The sequence below is a fragment of the Staurois parvus genome, unplaced genomic scaffold (assembly GCF_062004578.1).
Source record: "Staurois parvus isolate SC_StPar_1 unplaced genomic scaffold, SC_StPar_1.0 ptg000796l, whole genome shotgun sequence".
Classification (NCBI taxonomy): domain Eukaryota; kingdom Metazoa; phylum Chordata; class Amphibia; order Anura; family Ranidae; genus Staurois; species Staurois parvus.
Genome location: NW_028318592.1, coordinates 990600 through 1012028, shown reverse-complemented (window position 1 = coordinate 1012028; position 21429 = coordinate 990600). Strand labels below are relative to the sequence as shown.

At 46.0% G+C, this 21429-nt stretch overlaps 1 protein-coding gene across 3 annotated transcripts in view; it reads right to left on the bottom strand.

Moving 5' to 3' along the window:
• The window catches only part of OSBPL5 (oxysterol binding protein like 5), a 176950-nt gene that overhangs the window by 39389 nt on the left and 116132 nt on the right, over positions 1–21429 (bottom strand). For all 3 annotated transcript variants that reach the window (XM_089654761.1, XM_089654759.1, XM_089654760.1), the window contains exons 11-14: positions 19189–19270; positions 17304–17402; positions 17126–17222; positions 7198–7296 (exon numbers count right to left, since the gene is read on the bottom strand). In XM_089654761.1, coding sequence (XP_089510887.1) covers positions 7198–7296; positions 17126–17222; positions 17304–17402; positions 19189–19270 — 377 coding nt within the window. The remainder of the gene's footprint in view (positions 1–7197; positions 7297–17125; positions 17223–17303; positions 17403–19188; positions 19271–21429) is intronic.

Genomic DNA, 21429 nt, shown 5'->3' with positions numbered 1-21429 from the left:
AGAGGTGTGTGACTGATGCAGGGAAACGCAGACTTCAGATATGTGATAAACAATACAATTTATTAACACTAACAATACAAACATAAACGCAGTGCAATACAAAACATAACACAGTGCAAACAAACCAAACCAACCACCCACAGATAACAGTATATACAAGCAAGCGTCGTCAGGCAGGCCGGGTCAATATCAATGGGCAGGTAGGTACAGGGGGAGCAAGCAGAGAATGGTCGGGGTCACAGGCCAGGTTCAGCAGGTAGCAAGCAGCGTAGTACAGAGGGTCAGACAGAAGGATGGTCAGGGTCACAAGCCAGGATCAGAGCAGGAGAAGTCAGCAAAGGAACAGAAACAGGATGCAGGACAGATACAGGGCCCAGGACAAACACAACACCAAGGCAGAGTCTGCAAGTCTGGCCATCCCTTAAATACCCCAGTATCATCAGTTCCAGGTGTTAGCTGGCTGAAAGGTTGAGTCTCTGATTGCTGGGAGCACCCGCTGGCCAGCCCTGGTACTGCAGATCAAAAGGCAGGTGAGTCCCACCATTGCTGGCCAGTCCATTCCTAACAGTACCCCCCCCTCAAGGAGCGGCCTCAGGACGCTCCAAACAGTCCTAGCTGGGCAAAATGTTCCACCGCCCGGGTCTGGTAACTGGCGGGATATCAAAGACTGGCACACCGGGCAGGACTCCGGGCAGCGGCACACCGGGCTGGACTCCGGGCAGAGGCACACCGGGCTGGACTCCGGGCAGAGGCACACCGGGCTGGACTCCGGGCAGAGGCACACCGGGCAGAGGCACACCGGGCAGAGGCACACCGGGCAGAGGCACATCGGGCAGGACTCCGGGCAGAGGCACATCGAGCAGAGGCACACCGGGCAGAGGCACACCGGGCAGAGGCACATCGAGCAGAGGCACACCAGGCAGAGGCACATCGGGCAGAGGCACATCGGGCAGAGGCACATCGGGCAGGACTCCGGGCAGAGGCACATCGGGCAGGACTCCGGGCAGAGGCACATCGGGCAGGACTCCGGGCAGAGGCACATCGGGCAGGACTCCGGGCAGAGGCACATCGGGCAGGACTCCGGGCAGAGGCACATCGGGCAGCACTCCGGGCAGAGGCACATCGGGCAGCACTCCGGGCAGAGGCACATCGAGCAGAGGCACACCGGGCAGAGGCACACCAGGCAGAGGCACACCAGGCAGAGGCACATCGGGCAGAACTCCGGGCAGAGGCACATCGGGCAGGACTCCGGGCAGAGGCACATCGGGCAGGACTCCGGGCAGAGGCACATCGGGCAGGACTCCGGGCAGAGGCACATCGGGCAGGACTCCGGGCAGAGGCACATCGGTTTACCAGGCGAAGCAGCAGGCAGCGGGCCACCAGGCGAAGCAGCAGGCAGCGGGCCACCGGGCGAAGCAGCAGGCAGCGGGCCACCGGGCGAAGCAGCAGGCAGCGGGCCCCCGGGCGGAGCAGCAGGCACCGGGCCCCCGGGCGGAGCAGCAGGCACCGGGCCCCCGGGCGGAGCAGCAGGCACCGGGCCCCCGGGCGGAGCAGCAGGCACCGGGCCCCCGGGCGGAGCAGCAGGCACCGGGCCCCCGGGCGGAGCAGCAGGCACCGGGCCCCCGGGCGGGGCGACATGCATCGGGCCCCCGGGCGGAGCGGCAGGCACCGGGCCCCCGGGCGGGGCGACATGCATCGGGCCCCCGGGCGGAGCGGCAGGCACCGGGCCCCCGGGCGGAGCGGCAGGCACCGGGCCCCCGGGCGGAGCGGCAGGCACCGGGCCCCCGGGCGGAGCGGCAGGCACCGGGCCCCCGGGCGGAGCGGCAGGCACCGGGCCCCCGGGCGGAGCGGCAGGCACCGGGCCCCCGGGCGGGGCGGCAGGCACCGGGCCCCCGGGCGGGGCGACAGGCACCGGGCCCCCGGGCGGAGCGGCAGGCACCGGGCCCCCGGGCGGGGCGGCAGGCACCGGGCCCCCGGGCGGGGCGGCAGGCACCGGGCCCCCGGGCGGGGCGGCAGGCACCGGGCCCCCGGGCGGGGCGACAGGCACCGGGCCCCCAGGCGGGGCGACAGGCACCGGGCCCCCAGGCGGGGCGACAGGCATCGGGGCGACAGGCATCGTGCCCCCAGGCGGGGCGACAGGCATCGTGCCCCCAGGCGGGGCGACAGGCATCGTGCCCCCAGGCGGGGCGACAGGCATCGTGCCCCCAGGCGGGGCGACGGGCATCGTGCCCCCAGGCGGGGCGGCGGGCGCCGGACCCCCAGGCGGAGCGACAGGTCTCGGGCCTTCAGGCGGAGCGGCGGGCGCCGGACCCCCAGGAGGAGCGACAGGTCTCGGGCCCTCAGGCGGAGCGGCGGGCGCCGGACCCCCAGATGGAGCGACAGGTCTCGGGCCCTCAGGCGGAGCGGCGGGCGCCGGACCCCCAGGTGGAGCGACAGGTCTCGGGCCCTCAGGCGGAGCGGCGGGCGCCGGACCCCCAGGCAGAGCGACAGGTCTCGGGCCCTCAGGCGGAGCGGCGGGCGCCGGACCCCCAGGCAGAGCGACAGGTCTCGGGCCCTCAGGCGGAGCGGCGGGCGCCGGACCCCCAGGAGGAGCGACAGGTCTCGGGCCCTCAAGCGGAGCGGCGGGCGCCGGACCCCCAGGCGGAGCGACAGGTCTCGGACCCCCAGATGGAGCGACAGGTCTCGGGCCCGCAGGCGGAGCGGCGGGCGCCGGAGCCCCAGGCGGAGCGACAGGTCTCGGACCCTCAGGCGGAGCGGCGGGCGCCGGACCCCCAGATGGAGCGACAGGTCTCGGGCCCTCAGGCGGAGCGGCGGGCGCCGGACCCCCAGGTGGAGCGACAGGTCTCGGACCCTCAGGCGGAGTGGCGGGTGCCGGACCCCCAGGCGGAACGACAGGTCTCAGGCCCCCAGGCGGGGCGGCGGGCACCGAGTCACCAGGCACAACCGTGGGCTCCGAGTCAACTGGTATGACCGCTGGCACTGGGTCAGACATTGGATCGTCTGGCTGGACAGCGGTCATCGGGTCACCAGGCATCAGGTCATTTGGCTCGACAGCGGGCACCGCGTCATCTGGCAAGGCAGTGGGCTCCGAGTCAACTGGTATGACCGCGGGCACTGGGTCAGACATTGGATCGTCTGGCTGGACAGCGGGCACTGGGTCACCAGGCATCAGGTCATTTGGCTCGACAGCGGGCACCGGATCAGGTACCGGATCATCTGGATCAACAGCGGGCATCGAGTCAACTGGCCTAATAGGATCGTCAGGCTGGATCAGTTCATCATGCTGGGTAGAGGCATCAGGCCGAGTAGAGGCTTCAGGCCGAGTAGAGGCTTCAGGCCGAGTAGAGGCTTCAGGCCGAGTAGAGGCATCAGGCCGAGTAGAGGCTTCAGGCTGAAGAGAGGCTTCAGGCTGAACCACGGAAGGCAGGCTCACCGGTTTGGATACTGGCAGGATGGTATTGGTTGGAAAGAATTTTCGCTTTTTTCTGGTTTTAACTACTGGAGCACTGCAAGTAAACGCAGGTCTGCAAACGAATGGAGCAGCTGGAGACAGAGAAGAACTGGAGGATGGAACAGGAGAGGGAGCGGTTGCTACAGAGGGCTTTTTTACAGGGTTAAAGGCAGGATAGGTGCAGCGAGTGGGAACAGGGTACTGACATGCGGTAGATAGCAGAGCAGGAGGAGCTGTTGGGAATGCAGGAATAGAGTTTTGAGGAAATAGATTAGAAGCAGGACTGGGTCTTTGTAAGCTGACTGAGGCTGGGTGCAACAAATCTGTCCATGTCTGCAGTATGGGTTGAACAAAGCTGAGCTTACACAAAGCCTGTCTGGTCAATGACTGCACTGCGTTTATACAGTCTCTTAGTATCTGTGGTGAACATGTGGAATAACGCTCCAGAAAGTAACCCACATCATCCTCTAATAACCACACCAGGGACTCTACCTGGTCTGCACTAAATGGTGGCAAAAATTCATCCCTGCATTCGGGGGAACCAGATGAAACCAATTCAGCACAAACTTCAATCAAAGGCTGCACCTCAGAGAACTCTATGCCCTGATCTACTAGAACATGAGCGAGCCGTATACATTCTAGCAGTTCATCCCGGGTATACTCCTTCAGAGTCTGATAAGCATACTCCCTGTCATCAAACACTAGCAGATATAAATATTCAACCTCATCCAGATCCATCCTTCCCATCAACAAGCCAAGATGGCTTCCCTGTGCAGCCACTTCTGGTCAGGATTGGCCTTGGAGTAATGTCAGGGCTCCCAGGTATGACCAGAGGTGTGTGACTGATGCAGGGAAACGCAGACTTCAGATATGTGATAAACAATACAATTTATTAACACTAACAATACAAACATAAACGCAGTGCAATACTAAACATAATACAGTGCAAACAAACCAAACCAACCACCCACAGATAACAGTATATACAAGCAAGCGTCGTCAGGCAGGCCGGGTCAATATCAATGGGCAGGTAGGTACAGGGGGAGCAAGCAGAGAATGGTCCGGGTCACAGGCCAGGTTCAGCAGGTAGCAAGCAGCGTAGTACAGAGGGTCAGACAGAAGGATGGTCAGGGTCACAAGCCAGGATCAGAGCAGGAGAAGTCAGCAAAGGAACAGATACAGGATGCAGGACAGATACAGGGCCCAGGACAAACACAACACCAAGGCAGAGTCTGCAAGTCTGGCCATCCCTTAAATACCCCAGTATCATCAGTTCCAGGTGTTAGCTGGCTGAAAGGTTGAGTCTCTGATTGCTGGGAGCACCCGCTGGCCAGCCCTGGTACTGCAGATCAAAAGGCAGGTGAGTCCCACCATTGCTGGCCAGTCCATTCCTAACACTGGTTATCCTACCATAAAGGTCCTTGTTCAGCTCAGCTGTCCCCATATGCTATGGTATAGTACTGGGGGTGCCAAGTAGGCAGCACCTGGTACACCCCAGTATGAGAGGACTAGACATCCTGGAGTAATGAGAATTAATATCAGTATAATATAAGTAGCAGGCCAAACAAAAACATATCACATTATGGTGCAAGATATATAACCCGTTACACCTCCAACACTAGAATCCCGACTGAAAGCCAATAAACCCTCCATATTAGGTACATCAAAAGTTAATTCAGCTGGCTTCCAGTAACTTAACACAGCTTCACAAGAGATAAAAGGGACCTCTGTAGCAACAAGAAAAGACATCATAGGGCGCAATTTAAGTGAAGCAAAAACAAATATTTTGCAGTGTGAGAAATTGGCAGAGTAGCTTCGAAATGCATAGCCACACCCCTTTGATACCCTCAGGTGTCTGACCTCATACTAGGCTGTTCCCATGCTGTCAGATTGGTTTACCAGGCTTTGAGTTCCCCCAGTCTGGCAGTGGTGTCGCATCTGAGACGATACCCGCTGCACCACGACCACTATACAGATGACAGCATTTTAGCCCACATAACAAGCACTTATATTTGAAGTTGAGTTGCCAATTTATGTGTTTACCAATAAATATGTGTTTATGATGCACTTAGATCTCTCTCTCTGGTGTCTTTTCTTGTAAGTAGCAGACCAAGACTTACAGTACATCCAGAAAGTATTCCCAGCGCTTAACTTTTGCCACATTTTGCTATGTTACAGCCTTATTCCAAAATGGATTAAATTCATTTTTTCCCTCAACATTCTACAAACAATACCCCATAATGACAATGTGAAAGAACTTCGTTTTGAAATCTTTGCAATTTATTAAAAATAATAACCGAAAAAAAACAACACGTACATAAGTATTCACGGCCTTTGCTCAATACTTTGTTGAAGCCCCTTTAGCACCAATTCCAGCCTCAAGTCGTTTGGAGTATGATGCTACAAGCTTGGCACACCTATTTTTTGGGCAATTTCTCCCATTCTTCTTTGCAGTACCTCTCAAGGCTGTATCAGGTTGGATGGGGAGCATAGGTGCACAGCCATTTGCAGATCTCTCCAGAGATGTTCAATCTGGTTCAAGTCTTGGCTGTGGCTGGGCCACTCCAGGACATTCACTTAGGGTTGTTGTCTTGTTGAAAAATGAACCGTTGCCCCAGTCTAAGGTCCAGAGCGCTCTAGAACAGGTTTTCATCAAGGATGTCACTATACATTGCTGCATTCATCTTTCATTCGATCCTGACTAGTCTCCCAGTTCCTGCCACTGAAAAACATCCCCACAGCATGATGCTGCCACCATCATGCTTCCCTGTAGGGATGGTATTGGCCAGGTGGTGAGCGGTGCTTGGTTTCCTCCAGACATGACGCTTGGCGTTCAATCTTTGTCTCATCAGACCAGAGAGTTTAGTTTCTCATCTGAGAGTCCCTCAGGTGCCTTTTGGCAAACTCCAGGCGGGCTGCCATTTGCCTTTTACTGAGGAGTGGCTTCCGTCTGGACACTCTACCATACAGGCCTGATTGGTGGAGTGCTGCAGAGATGGTTGTTCTTCTGGAAGATTCTCCTCTCTCCACAGAGAAAAACTAGAGCTCTTTCAGAGTGACCATCGGGTGCTTAGTTACCTCCCTGGCTAAAGCCCTTCTCCCTCGACCGCTCATTTTGGCAGGGCGGCCCGCTCTAGGAAGATTTCTGGTGGTTCCAAACTTTTTCCATTTACGGATGATGGAGGCCACTGTTCTCATTGGGACCTTCAATGCTGCAGAAATGTTTCTGTACCCTTCCCCAAATCTGTGCCTTGATACAATCCTGTCTCGGAGGTCTATGGACAATTCTTTGGACTTCATGGCTTGGTTTGTGCTCTGACATGCACTGTTACCTGTGGGACCTTCTATAGACAGGTTTATGCCTTTTCTAATCATGTCCAGTCAGCTGATTTTCCCACAAATGGACTCCAATCAAGTTGTGGAAACATCTCAAGGATGATCAGTGGGGACAGGATGCACCAGAGCTCAATTTTGAGTATCATGGCAAAGGCTGTGAATACTTATGTACATGTGTTTTTTTCCGTTTTTTATTTTTAATAAATTGCAAAGATTTCAAAACAAACTTCTTTCCCATTGTTATTATGGGGTATTGTTTGTAGAATGTTGAGGAAAAAATGAATTTAATCCATTCTGGAATAAGGCTGTAACATAACAAAAGGTGGCAAAAGTTAAGCGCTGGGAATACTTTCTGGATGCAATGTATGTATCTCAATATGTGAGTCACCTGGAGCAGATGTAAGCAGTACCTTTGCAGTGAGCGTAGGGCATGGTGATGATGTAATCTTCTTCGCGGGTCAGGAATGTAAGTCTTGCATTCCCATCTAATATTGCAGAAAGGGAATTACCTGTTAATGAAGACAATGAGAAATCCTGTAAATCATGACCCAGAACTTAGAACCACTTTGACCACACAATTTTTTTATATTTTTTGATATAGCAGGTAAAGGTTAGAACCTCTGTCAACTTGTTATTGATGTATGTGGTGTGGTTTCAGGAATTTCTCTGTTATATGTCAATCTATCTGATGGGTGTAAAGCCAAACAGGAAATGATGAAAAATTTCCCATGTATTTGACAGACGTTGGATAGATTAGATAGTAAGGCAAAATAACCCCAAAGCAAATAACAGGCAGCATGGAAAAACAATGTTTCAGTAGTAAGAGGAAGTTTTAAAACTTCTGGCATTATTTTAGTGATACGGATAAAGCATAAAAGCTTCACCCTGCTTGCAGAAGTTCATAATTAGATTTGCAATTTCAATTGCCAAGGGAAAGCCAACATGGTTTAGGGGTTGTAAAGCTGAACTAGAGCAAGACGTCAACATGACAATACATTGCCTGTCCTTCTGATACCACTGTCCAGTCCAGATTTTCATTCTTTTGATCTTGTTCAGCCCTGAAGAAGGCTAATTTTTGCAACCCCTGAAATACAGTCACTTTCTCTAGGCCATTGCAAAAAAAAAAAAAAAAAATCTTATTTTTTTTAAGTGTGCTACTGCTACATTTTATCCTGTATTCATATTTCTCTTAGGGAAACACAATAAGATAGGGCTGCCAGTGTCAGGACCTAAACCCATAACCTCTGCTGTACTCAACAGTGGCTCTTCTTGCTGAGATGCTGGAGAGACCCCTGAGTGATTCTTTGGACTTTCTTGTCTCTTGTTTCCTTGAACTCTTTGCTCCTCCCGTGGGCTGATTTAAGCCATGTCTCTGCACTTCTTGTTTTCCATGGTATTGTGCTCTCCAGCTGATAACTTGCTCCTTTCCGTTCCTGCAACTGTCCTTATCTCTATTAACATTCGTTACTGACCTTTGCCTTGTTCCTCAACTATGCTTCCACTTGATCCCAACCTGCAACCACGTGTTACCGACCTTTGGCGTGTTTACTTACTATGCTTCTGCTTTACCCCTACCTGCTATATCTTCTACTGGACCCCGGATTCTTCTCCTCCTGATGGAGCGATTCTGAGGACCGCAACCTGCTACTAACATGCAGCAAAACCCATCTCCACCATCAGGAGCTCTAGTGAAGACCGGTCGGTGCTTAGACCTCACACTTCAGTTAAGCCCGTGTCATCCACCAGAGTGACCTGCTTTATACCTATCCTGCTGGCCTCTCTACTGCTATAGTTACTGGTCTGTGAGCCTGACCCCGGACAGTAACAGCCAGTCTACTTTGACAGAAAAACTCCTGGTTATATAAAATACATTGAGTATTTCAGTACTCCTCACCACTCTTCCTACCTTTAACATGAAGAATAGTATAGAATTGTGTTCTGATGTGCACATTTATTCTTCTTTACCATTTTGGCTGCCATCGTCAAATGAGAGCTGACAGGTCGGCGGTCAGTATATAAACTCCGGCCACATGGCCGGCCTTGTTCCTCAACTATGCTTCCACTTGATCCCAACCTGCAACCACGTGTTACCGACCTTTGGCTTGTTTACTGAATATGCTTTTGCTTTACCCCTACCTGCTATATCTTCTACTGGACCCCGGCTTCTTCTCCTTCTGGTGGGGAAAGTCTGAGGACTGCAACCTGCTACTAACATGCAGCAAAACCCATCTCCACCATCAGGAGCTCTGGTGAAGACTGGTTGGTGCTTAGACCTCACACTTCAGGTGAGCCCATGTCATCCACCAGAGTGACCTGCTTGTATATCTACAGTATCCTGCTAGCCTCTCTACTGCTATAGCTACTGGTCTGTGAGCCTGACCCCTGACAGTAACAGCCAGTGTACTTTGACAGAAAAACCCATGGTTATATAAAATACATTGAGTATTTCAGTGCTCCTCACCACTCTTCCTCTCCTTAACATGAAGAATAGTATATAATTGTGTTCTGATGTGCACATTTATTCTTCTTTGCCATTTTGGCTGCCATTGTCAGATGAGAGCTGACAGGTCGGCGGGCAGTATATAAACTCCGGCTACACAAAATGACAGCTCTCATCCTGATTGGCTGATATACAGTTCAACTCAGAGGTGAGCTAAAGTCTACAGCTCAAATAACAACATCTTGGACCATCACTGTCATAATGGAGCATAATTCACAAGAACATAACTCTGGGGGTACCTCAAGTCACAATGAATATCTCATGTTCGACCCAAAGACACACTTTCACATTTAGCAGTTATTATTTATACAGTAGCACAATTTTGCAGAGCATTTTACAAACGGAGAATAAGGGCTATAACAATGACATTAGAATGTGTGAAGACACAAGATGGACCAGGTATGAGGACCATGTCAAAATGAGATTGCAAAAGGGAACATCATAGGCACTAGAGGTGAGTGATGATAGGAAGCTGTAGTTTGGTTGTGTGTAGAGAATTGTAGATGGTAGAGCACTGATCTTGTGAATAAAGGATTAGAGATCTAGAATGTTGATGAATACCCAATGACATGTGGAGGGCAGTCCTGGAGAAAGAGGACAGCATGAGAGATGTCCTGGTTGCATGAGTTATCACATTTGTGAATGAGGTTAAGGTATGTCTGGGCAAAAATATGCAGGACATTGCTTCAATCAGGCCGTGGATAAGGGGGTACCACCAGTCCTTCTGTATGGCGTCCAGACCAGGAGGGGGGCCCAGGCAGCTGGATGAATCAGATGTGGGCGGGGGGGGGGGAAATACTAGACGCAATCCTCCCGTATAGTTCCCTCTGCAGCAACTGAAGGCTGACTTCTTCTCCTCTCCCTCCTGTTGGCTTTCAGCTGCTGCACAAAGAGCTGTAGAGGGTATCGGTTCAAGTAATTGCCCCCGACGCACCCATCCCGCTCCCTGCACATCATTTCCCCCTGCTGTCCAGGCCCCCCTGTGTGCCCCCACCCTCGCTGTGCTGCCAGCCTACTTCCTCTCCTTCCCTCCGGCAGCTGAAAGCAAACAATAGGATCCTTCAGGATGGAGAGTAGGGACAGAATCCAGTAAATATGTAACATTTACCAGACACTTCCTTTCCTGAATGAACACAATGAGTGATTGGTATGGATCACTCACTGTGTTCATTCATAATTGAAGCCTAGTATACTGTGTTTTTTGGGGGGGAGGGGCTGTCAGGTTGGCTGTATGGGGCCCTGTGGTTTCTAACAGCAACCCTGGCTGCAATGCATGATCATTTCCCTTATTTTGAGTCTTTTGGGAAGCTGAGCACAGAAAAATGTTGATCTTGCTGGCAGGGGCGGACTGAGAACTCATGGGGCTCACGGGGCCCCTGTTTCCTCACCCAAACTCAAACCACACCCAAAAAAGCCTATGAAAGGTACTAGGGGCATCTCATGGGGCCCCCTACTGACCCTGGGCCCTCGGGCAGTGCACAAGTGCTTGAATGGTCAGTCCGCCACTGCCTGCTAGATATCCATTGAGCTCCTAACGTAATGCAGTGACCTGTCAACATGGCCCTTGTGGCACTGAAATCCCAAGCAGTGTTGATAGCCCTGCCTGGGTTCTCCCTTTCTGGACTACAGGACACCTACCCCTATGTTATGGAGATGAGGAGAAGACAAGGTGTTCTGTAGTCCAGCAGATGAGAACTCAGGTAGGGCTATCTACACTGCTTGGATTTTGATAATTTTATGGTACATTCAATTATGCCTAATTAATTCATCCCTACTACTAGAGACCCACATAGTGAAGCACCCCCATCATGGTTTTGACCAGGGGCGGACTGACCATTTGGAAACTCGGGCACTGCCCGAGGGCCCGGGGTCAGTAGGGGGCCCCATGAGATGCCCCTGGTACCCTTTTCATAGGCTTTTTTGAGTTTGGGCAAGGACACAGGGGCCCCATGATCCCCTATTGCCTGGGGGCCCCATGAGTTGTCAGTCCGCCCCTGGTTTTGACATCATTTCAACTCCTCCTGTTGCATTGTTCATGTAAAAAATGTAGAAATCAAACAAGGAGAGTGGGATGTCCCCTTAATAGTTGCAGATGCTGAGCAGACCTCAGACCTGAGAGCTACAGGAAACCATTGAGAGATTGTTCTTCCCAGCAGCATTCGTTTTTGGTGTTCTGAGCCTGTAATGCAACTTTTGCACTCATATATATGACACGTGGTAAGGGCCTTCACATTTTCCATGTTCTACCCCACTCCAAAACCTGCTTTCTAAGCTGATATTATTACAGTTTAATAATAAAAGACTTGCGTTATGTGAAATGTCCATTGTATTTATAGCATAGTAAAAGTTCCGGTACAGGATAATGCATAATTTGCAGATTCTCCATAATAATGGCCCCAAGGCTTCTCTGTAATGCTGACGAGGCAGTTGTACAGTTTTATAAGACAATTGTTGGAAATTTCCACAATTTAGATATCTTTGTTGAGAAAGAGCTCTTTTATTAAAGTGTATATCCAGCCACATTTTTCCACATGGAAAGAGGAAGAATTAGAACCCCTATCAGCTTTTTGCTGCAATCCAGGCCCCCATTGCCTGTCCTGCTGATTACATTTATCCATGGAAGAAGTGAAGGTAAGGCCCCATGTACATGGGACGTTTCTGAATGATGGAAACTGACCACTGGAAAACGTAGGTTAAAAAACGGCTGTTTAGCCACGTTTGCATACCGTGTGTATGCACGTTTGTGTTTAGAAACGTTTTTTAAAGATAAGCACAGGAGAACCTCCCAAATGCCCAGAATGCACTGAAAAGTGGTAAATTATTAACTATTTTAGACTGTTTCAGAGAAATACAGAGAGTAGAAGCAGATACAGCAGTCTGTGTTGAGATTAGCTTAGGTGTGAGTTGCTCATTAACATTTCTTTTGTTTCCAAGGGTGGGAAAGGTGTCTGGTGGAGGAAGTCATTAAGGCCACCTGGCAGGGGGTCTTCATGAGGAATTTGAGGTGTGAATGGTCATTAACATATCTTTTGTTTCCAAGGGTGGGAGAGGACTGAGGTGTGAATTGGTCATTACAATGTGTGACAAGCTTGGTAGGAACATCCTGTGTTCAGTGTTTTGTCCATCTGAGCACCTTGAAAACTCTTTGCATGCATTTTACATGATGAAAAAAAGGCTCTGGACAGCATTGGGAACTGGAAAAGTAAAAAAAAAAGTAAAATGCAAACACTTATAAACGCGTTTTGCATTTGAAACGCTGATAAAATTGATGTCTGAATGCAAGTTTGTTGCGTTAAAAAAAACCGACTGTAAACTCAACTTCCTGTAAACGAAGATGTGTACACGGACGCATGGGAAAACATTAGGGAGAGTTCAGGGGCTGCTGAAAAAAACGCTGAACAGCTCCTAAACGTGAGTTTAGCAGCTGAAGTGTACATGAGCCCTTACTCTCCAAAAACAGCATAGACAGAAAAAAACACTTCTCTTTAACAGAATACCAGATATAACGTCTGGAAACCTTGTCAGATTTGTATTCCTGTCTGTGTCCCTGTTGCAGAGTTGCAAGTCTTGTCTGATTACATAGTTGGTAAGGTTGAATAAACACAGCCGCCCATCCAGTTCAACCTGTGTGGGCATGTGTATGCATTTATGTCTCTAACACTTCCCATATCCCTGCATATTGGTTATGTTAAGATACCCAACTAAAAGTTTTTTAAACCATCGACACTTCCCGCTGACACCAGTGATTGTGACAGGGAGTTCCACATCCTTACCATTCTAACAATAAAGTATCCCTTACCCAGTTTAGGTTAAAGCACTTCTCGTCCAACTTATTGAGTGACCACATGTTCTCTTGAGTAACCCGAGACTGAACAGTTCTATCTTCATATGCTAGAATCACCATTTAGATATTTATATATTGGGATCATATCCCCTCTTAAGTGTCTCTTCTTCAGGGAAAATAGGTTTAGTGTGTGTACACTGGTGATTTGTGTTCTCGATTCTACTCAATATATCAGTCTTGGAAATACCATGCTTACTTGGATTTCCAAGCTATACACTACACCAGGGGTGGGCAAACTTTTTGACTTGAGGGCCGCAATGGGTTCATATATTGGACCCGGGGGCCGGACCAAGAGTAGATGAATGATGTGTATGTGTCATCCATAGTAAGTATAGTAATATTCCCCCATAGTAAGCATAGTAATTAATCCCCCATATAGTAATTCATCCCCCATAGTAATTCATCCCCCATAGTAATTAATCCCCCATATAGTAATTCATCCCCATAGTAATTCATCCCCCATATAGTAATTCATCCCCCATAGTAATTCATCCCCCATAGTAATTCATCCCCCATATAGTAATTCATCCCCCATAGTAATTCATCCCCCATAGTAATTCATCCCCCATATAGTAATTCATCCCCCATAGTAATACATCCCCCATAGTAATTCATCCCCCATAGTAATTCATCCCCCATAGTAATTCATCCCCCCTATAGTAATTCATCCCCCATATAGTAATTCATCCCCCCTATAGTAATTAATTCCCCATATTAATTCATCCCCCATATTAATTCATCCCATAGTACTATTCCCCCCCAAGTAGTAAGCCAAGTCCCCCCTGTGTCAATTCACTTACCTTTGCTCCGCGCGTTCCTCTCGCCGTGTTCCCGCGCCGTTCCGGTCTTCAGGGCAGACTGTGAGAGGAGCCTAGCTCCCCTCACATTCGTCACGCTGCCCCACCTACACACATCCTGACAGCCATCCTGACAGTATCACGCTCCACGGGCCGGATTAAAAGGTCCGCCAGGCCGTATACGGCCCGCGGGCCGTAGTTTGCCCATTGCTGCACTACACCGACGGCACAAGTGAAGGCCAACAGGGCTCTCTCCACTCCCTTCCCCATTACTAATAGGACAAGGCAGGGATGCCCCTTGTCTTGCCTCCTTTTTGCTCCTACCTTCGAACCTTTCTTATGCAAGATTTGCTTAAATTCAGACATCACAGGTCTTAATGTTGGGGCAGCTCAGCATAAAGTATCGGCGTATGCTGACGATATGCTCATCTCTCTAACCAACCCCTTGAGGTTTTCTCCGAACCTCCTTCATGAATTCAACATTTGTGGGGCACTGTCTAACCTTAAGATCAACTTTAACAAGTCAGAATCGATGGGAGTGATGTGTGATGAATATCTTGGCAGATATGTCCATAAACACTTATCTTGTGTTTTCTAACCTAACATTCCCCACTTATGAGTAAAACACATACCTTACTGGAGATGTGGCATTGAGGACTACATTCATGGTTCAGACAATGCTACTAAAAATTAGCATCTTACTGAAATTGCTATGCCTTTTTCAAGCTTTACCTATAGCGATCCCCTCCCGTTATTTTAAACAAGTTCACTCTTTATTCACTCCCTTCATTTGGGCCCACAAACTCAACATCGCCAGTTAATGTTACCGAAGCAATATGGAGGATTAGCTGTCCCAGATTTGCATAAATATTATCAAGTGACTTGTAACGGAACCGGAACCCAGACCGCACTGAGTTTTTCCGTTATACCACAGCTTCCCCTGTCCAAACACCATCCACGGACCACAGCCTTGAAATCCCTCAGGAAATAGACAGCACCCAGCTCTTCTTAAACAGGAAGCCAACTCCACTTTATTTTACACAAACAACATGTTTTATACAGAGGGTGGGGAAAGACAACCAGGGACAGGAAACACCTCATCAGCCCTCCCCATCCAACCAAGACACAGAACAATGGGATGCAGCCATGTGGCAAAGGACATTGACCAACCCCCACACCAATACACAAACAGTACATCCCATAATAGTTTGCTGGCCAGCAAGACACAATAGAACAAAGGAATAGCCACATGGCAGTAGACAATGGGCAACCATATGGCCAAGAACAAAGGAACACACACTATACACAGGACTGGGACATTCACATGTACACCCTGTACCCTAACAGGCACAGGGTCACTTAAACATAATGATTTGGGAAGATAATACAGCGGTCCCCCGACACCCAAAAGTCACTCCCATCACATGACTCATTTAGGTAGATGTATCGACCGGTGTTGCCAATGAGACTAAGCTTTGGTTACAACTCGAACAGGCTCAAAGCTGTGTTCCATTACATAGAGCTCCATGGTTTTCTGAGACCTTACCATACTCTCTGAAGGCACATCCTTTAATAGGACCTACGACATTAACGTGCTCTCAGCTTTTTGCTCATGCCTCCCTCTTTTCTACAGGCTCTCCATTATTCCTATCCTGGGCAACCTGCTCTTCTCCCCGTGTCTCCATGATGTAACTTTTCAGCCCTTACAAACCTCTGGTTGGTTACAGGCTTTTCACTTCCTGACGGTGAATACTTGACCATCCCTGCATTCAATCATGAGTCCTACAGGTCCATTTCATTTAGACATTTGGAAGACCGTACTTACAGTTACACCACTTTTTAAACTCCTTGCCGTCTCCACAAAACTTTAACCATCATCTCACTGCTCCGACCAAGGAGCTCTACCCCACGTGCTTTCTAAAGTATATGCTCTATTGGCGGCACCCCCACAGAACTGCCTTGTATAACGAAATGGGCGTCAAACCTGGACCATACTTTTACTTTGGAACAACAGAACAATATTATCCGTTTTTCCCAAAAAATCCTCGATCTGTACAAGAATCCAGGAAACCAACTTTAAAATTCTGACAACTTAGTATCATACATCTCTTTTACTTAAATTCATTCCAAATACTATTGTTGTTGGCAATGCCAGACAGAATGGGAGACACTGTTGCACATCTTCTGGTCCTGTCCCAAACTTGAGCATTACTAGAAAGAGGTTCGGAGGATTGTCAGCAAATTCACAGACAATGTGGTCCCGGAAGACCCAGCCTATTTTCTCCTTCATTCCTTTTATAAGACACCTATAATCCACCATCTCCTCAACACTGCCAAATCATACATTCCCTTTACTTGGAAATGCCCGCAGCCACTGACCATAGGCCTCTGGCTCTGCAGGGTAGAAGAGCTAAACCAAATAGAGGATCTAGTGTTTACCATGCAGCTTAATAGCGAGAGGTATTCTAAGACCTGGACATTGTGGAACATGTTTGTCTACTCTGAAGAGAGGAAAGCCCTCTTTGATGTACAGTCTACTGATTGAGAGTTCTTGCTGGTGCTCCCCACTGGGACACACCAACAGATCCCTTCAATTTATTTATTTATTCCCATTATTATTATTATTATTATCCCTCCCACCCCCTTTTTCTTCTCTCTTTTTTTTGCCCCCTTCTCCTTCCTTTGCTTTCTATGTCTTCTCTTCTCCCCCTACTCACCCCTTCCTCTAGCTTATAAAACATTTGGGCAGTTTTTTTCCTTCCGTGACTTGATCTACACCTTCCTTGGTCTACGAAAAGGGAGTCGTTACCAACTCTCCACTGGCTGCCACTTCATAGATAGCATGCTTGGTCCACACGGATTATGTTCTTTTCTTTTTGTATCACAATTTCACTCACTTGAAGCAAACTATTGTATTTTGCATAATGGTGTATGTATTACCATCTGTTGTTTTTTTTTTCTGTCATGGAAACTGTCTTTTTGTTAAATAAAGAATTTGAAGGAAAAAAAAGGAAGTCCAGGTGGCCCTAGATAGCAGTAAGTAAGGAGTTCTAGATAGCAGCAATCTCAGAAGGGGTTCTAATCTTTCTCCACTCTAATCAAAAATAGAAAGAAATGTTTTTGGCATAACAAACACTTTAAATCTAGGCAGAAATATCAAAAGGCAGTTGTGTACTCAGGTTGATGCTGATCAGTACCGTAAAATCTGGATCTGGCCAGAATACTCCCAGTGATGCAGAAGCCATCTTTCCGATTACTGACGTGGAAGGCCGACACTGGAGGATGATGACTTACCTGCAAGAAAATTACATTTTGAATTCACATATTTTTCCTTACTTTCAGTTCTTCTTTAACATACTCATTGGATGTATTTACCTGTTCTGCTATGTAAAAAGTATGACTGTTGGTCTGTGGGTGAAACCAGCAACATCGGAACTTCTCACCCAAAATTGAGTTGTACGGCTTCTTTATTCCCTGTGGCACAGAAACTCCAGAAGTCATAATGGTCAGTTTTAGTTTACAATCTTTAGATGGGTACATGTAACACTGGAGGTCCGGGTTTGCATCTTCTATAAGCAAATCTGCAACAGGTTCACTTTATTGTCCCTCCCCAGCAGCACATACTTACCTTTGCTGTTCTGCTACTACATTCAATCTCCAGAGGAAAAAAAAATACCAGGTAGTTTTGGATATGGAGGAACATTCGACTCACTCCTCTTCCTCCCATAGGACAACACTGGTGCTTGGATATTGGCCCAGTGCTGCCCCCTAGCAGTGGGGAGAGAGTCCACATCCCTGTATTAGCTCTGAATAGAAGAAAAGAATGGAGTGTATCCGAGTACCAGATCAATTCCAAAAAGAATAGGTAATATTTTGGTGCCACGTCCTAATTATAATAGTCAAAAATTGAAGGGAAAGAAACGAGGGAAAGGTTGCAAATGGCACAGAAATTTCAAACACATATTAGTAAAATCATTTGTACTTGATTATTATTAATATTATTATTATTATACAGTATTTATATAGCACCAAAAAGTTTGCTCAGCGCTGTACATTATAGTGGGAGACAATACATGAGACGGTACAGTAACAATACAATACACGAGGGGTTTGAGGGACCTGATCCTTGGAGCTTACAATCTAGGATGGAGGGGATAGTGGTATAGGAGGAAGTGGCTGTGGGGGATGGAGTGGTAGGAGGAGTGGAGGAGATCGGCAGTTAGGTGAGGGCGGGGTAGGCTTCCCTGAAGAGATGGGTTTTCAGGGTGCGCCTTAAGGTGAGAAGGGTAGATGACAGTCTGATTATGACAATAAGTCATGAAAAAACATCTTGCAGTTTAAAAGATCATAGTTATACTGTCCCCGCAGACAATGTCCCACAACCCACCATGTATAAGGAACACATTAATGACTAGGGATTTAAAGACCACCAAATGGATCCATAGAAAAATTATAATTTTTGGTTATAAACTAATTTGGGTTATTTTTTTATTTACCAACAAGATAACTGAATAAATTGTGGCCAAGATTTATGAAGAAAGATTATTTATTTGCAAAATGTTATAAGAAAAATACTTTTTTTCAAAATTTTTGGACTTTCTCATTTATATAGCAAAAAAAAATAAAAATCCCAGTGGTGAATAAATACCACCAAAATAAAGTTTTATCTGTCTCAAAAAAATGATACAAAATTCATATGTGTACAGTGTTACATGACCGCGCAATTGTCATTCAAAGTGTGATCGTGCTGAAAGCTGAATAGTGGCCTGGGCAGGAAGGGGGTGAAAGTGTCCAGACTGGAAGGGGGTGAAAGTGTCCGGACTGGAAGGGGGTAAAAGTGTCCGGACTGGAAGGGGGTAAAAGTGTCCGGACTGGAAGGGGGGGAAAGTGTCCGGACTGGAAGGGGGTGAAAGTGTCCGGACAGGAAGGGGGTGAAAGTGTCCAGACTGGAAGGGGGTGAAAGTGTCCGGACTGGAAGGGGGTGAAAGTGTCCGGACTGGAAGGGGGTGAAAGTGTCTGGACTGGAAGGGGGTGAAAGTGTCCGGACTGGAAGGGGGTGAAAGTGTCCGGACTGGAAGTGGTTAAAGCTGAACTCTGGATGCAAAAAAAAAAAACATTTAAATATATTCTTTATTAACGACAAAGGATATAAATCTGTTCTGTGCTCATAATTTAATTTTTCTTTCTTTCTTGAAATAAGATGCCAATGACATGAAGGATTGCGACTAATGAATAAATAGAACTGTTCCCTTTATTTTACCTTTGGCTTCTTATAAAATCCAGACAAATACCACTTCAAAACTTGCTTCATGCGGCAGTAAGGGTCATCTTCCACAGCTGCCCTACAATAAGAGCAAAAACCATAAAAAGGAAACGGGTTTGTAAAATAGAAACTTTTCACTTTCACGCTGAGCTCTCCTCCTATCTGCATGCTACTAGCACTGCAGCATACCAGATTGGCTCCCCCTTCCCTTTCATTCTGAGCTCCTCTGTAGGGACTGCAAGAGACCGCTACCAAGGAAAAGTCCAGTACTTAGCCAGCTTGCACCTCTTTTAATAATCACAATTTAAATGTAATAATTTTTATATATTTTTTAATCATTACAAATAATTATTTAATAATGTATAAATACATACAGAGCTGCATTAATTTGTGCCTTTTATATCTGCCTGAAGTTTACCTTTAATGCCTGAAGTTTACCTAAATTTAAAACATGACCTGAGGAAGGGGCAAGTCCTTGAAACATGTTATCATGATGACCAGCTTCTCCTCTTTGGTTTGACATGGTTTGAGTGCCCCCCTAGGCTTCCAATTTGCCCTCACCAGCCCTTGTTCGGGGCAGTCTCTCGCCAGGTGTATAACATAACAACCGGATCTGGGACATGTGACTTCCGGTGGACGTGCCATCTCAGTAATCCCAGCGGCTGCCGTCCACACACCCTTCCCACTGTCCTGAGGCTCCTGGGCAGAGCAACCTACTGTTGGGTCCAGGATCATGTGTCATCATATATGGAAAAAACATATATTTTAATATAGTTTTAAAATATTCCTCCCAAATATATTGACATATATTTGAAATGCTACAACTTTGGCCATATTCAATATATTTCAATAAATATATACACACACATTATATATATATATATATATATATATATATATATATATATATATACACATATATACATACATATATACTGTATGTTTTTATTACAAAATATATGAAAAATATGTTTAAAAATACATTTCAAATATACTGTATATCTTTAAAAATACAAATCTACATTTTTGGAATGCATTTATAAATATATGTAAAAATATATGTTAAAATGACCTTTTTATATTTTGAAACAATATCTGAAGAATATATTTAAAAAATATATGTTTTTCAAAAATGTTTTTTTAAAATATATTTGTTTAAATATTTTTCATATATGTTGTAACAAAAAAACTCATTTCAACATACTATATATATATATATATATATATATATATATATATATATAAATATATATTGAATATGGCCAAAATTGTAGCATTTCAAGTATATGTTAACAAATTTGGGAAGAATATTTTTAAAATATATTTTGTAATAAAAATGCATTTCATCATACAGTATATATATATATATATACACACAAAAAAAAAATATATATATATATACACACATATATACATACATATATACTGTATGTTTTTATTACAAAATATATGAAAAATATGTTGAAAAATACATTTCAAATATACTGTATATCTTTAAAAATACAAATCTACATTTTTGGAATGCATTTATAAATATATGCAAATAACATATGTTAAAATGACCTTTTTATATTTTGAAACAATATCTGAAGAATATATTTAAAATATATATATTTTTCAAAAATGTTTTTTTAAATATATATTTTTAAATATTTTTCATATATGTTGTAACAAAAGAACTCATTTCAACATACTATATATATATATATATATATATATATATACATATATATATTGAATATGGCCAACATTGTAGCATTTCAAGTATATGTTAATAAATTTGGGAAGAATATTTTTAAAGTATATTTTGTAATAAAAACGCATTTCATCATACAGTATATACATATATATATATATATATATATATATACACACACACACACAAATATATATATATATATATATGTAAAAATATATGTTAAAATGACTTTTTTATATGTTAAAAACAAATCTGAAGAATATATTAAAAAAATAGATATTTTAAAAATATTTTTTTAACTATATTATTAAAATATTTTTCATATATTTTGTAATAAAGACACATTTCAACATACAGTGTGTGTATATATATATCTTTATATCTCTCTCTCTATATATATATATATCTTTATATATATATATATATATATATTGAAATATATTTGAAATATATTGAATATGGCCAAAATTGTAGCATTTCAAGTATATGTCAATATATTTGGGAAGAATATTTTTAAAATATATTTCAAATATATTTTT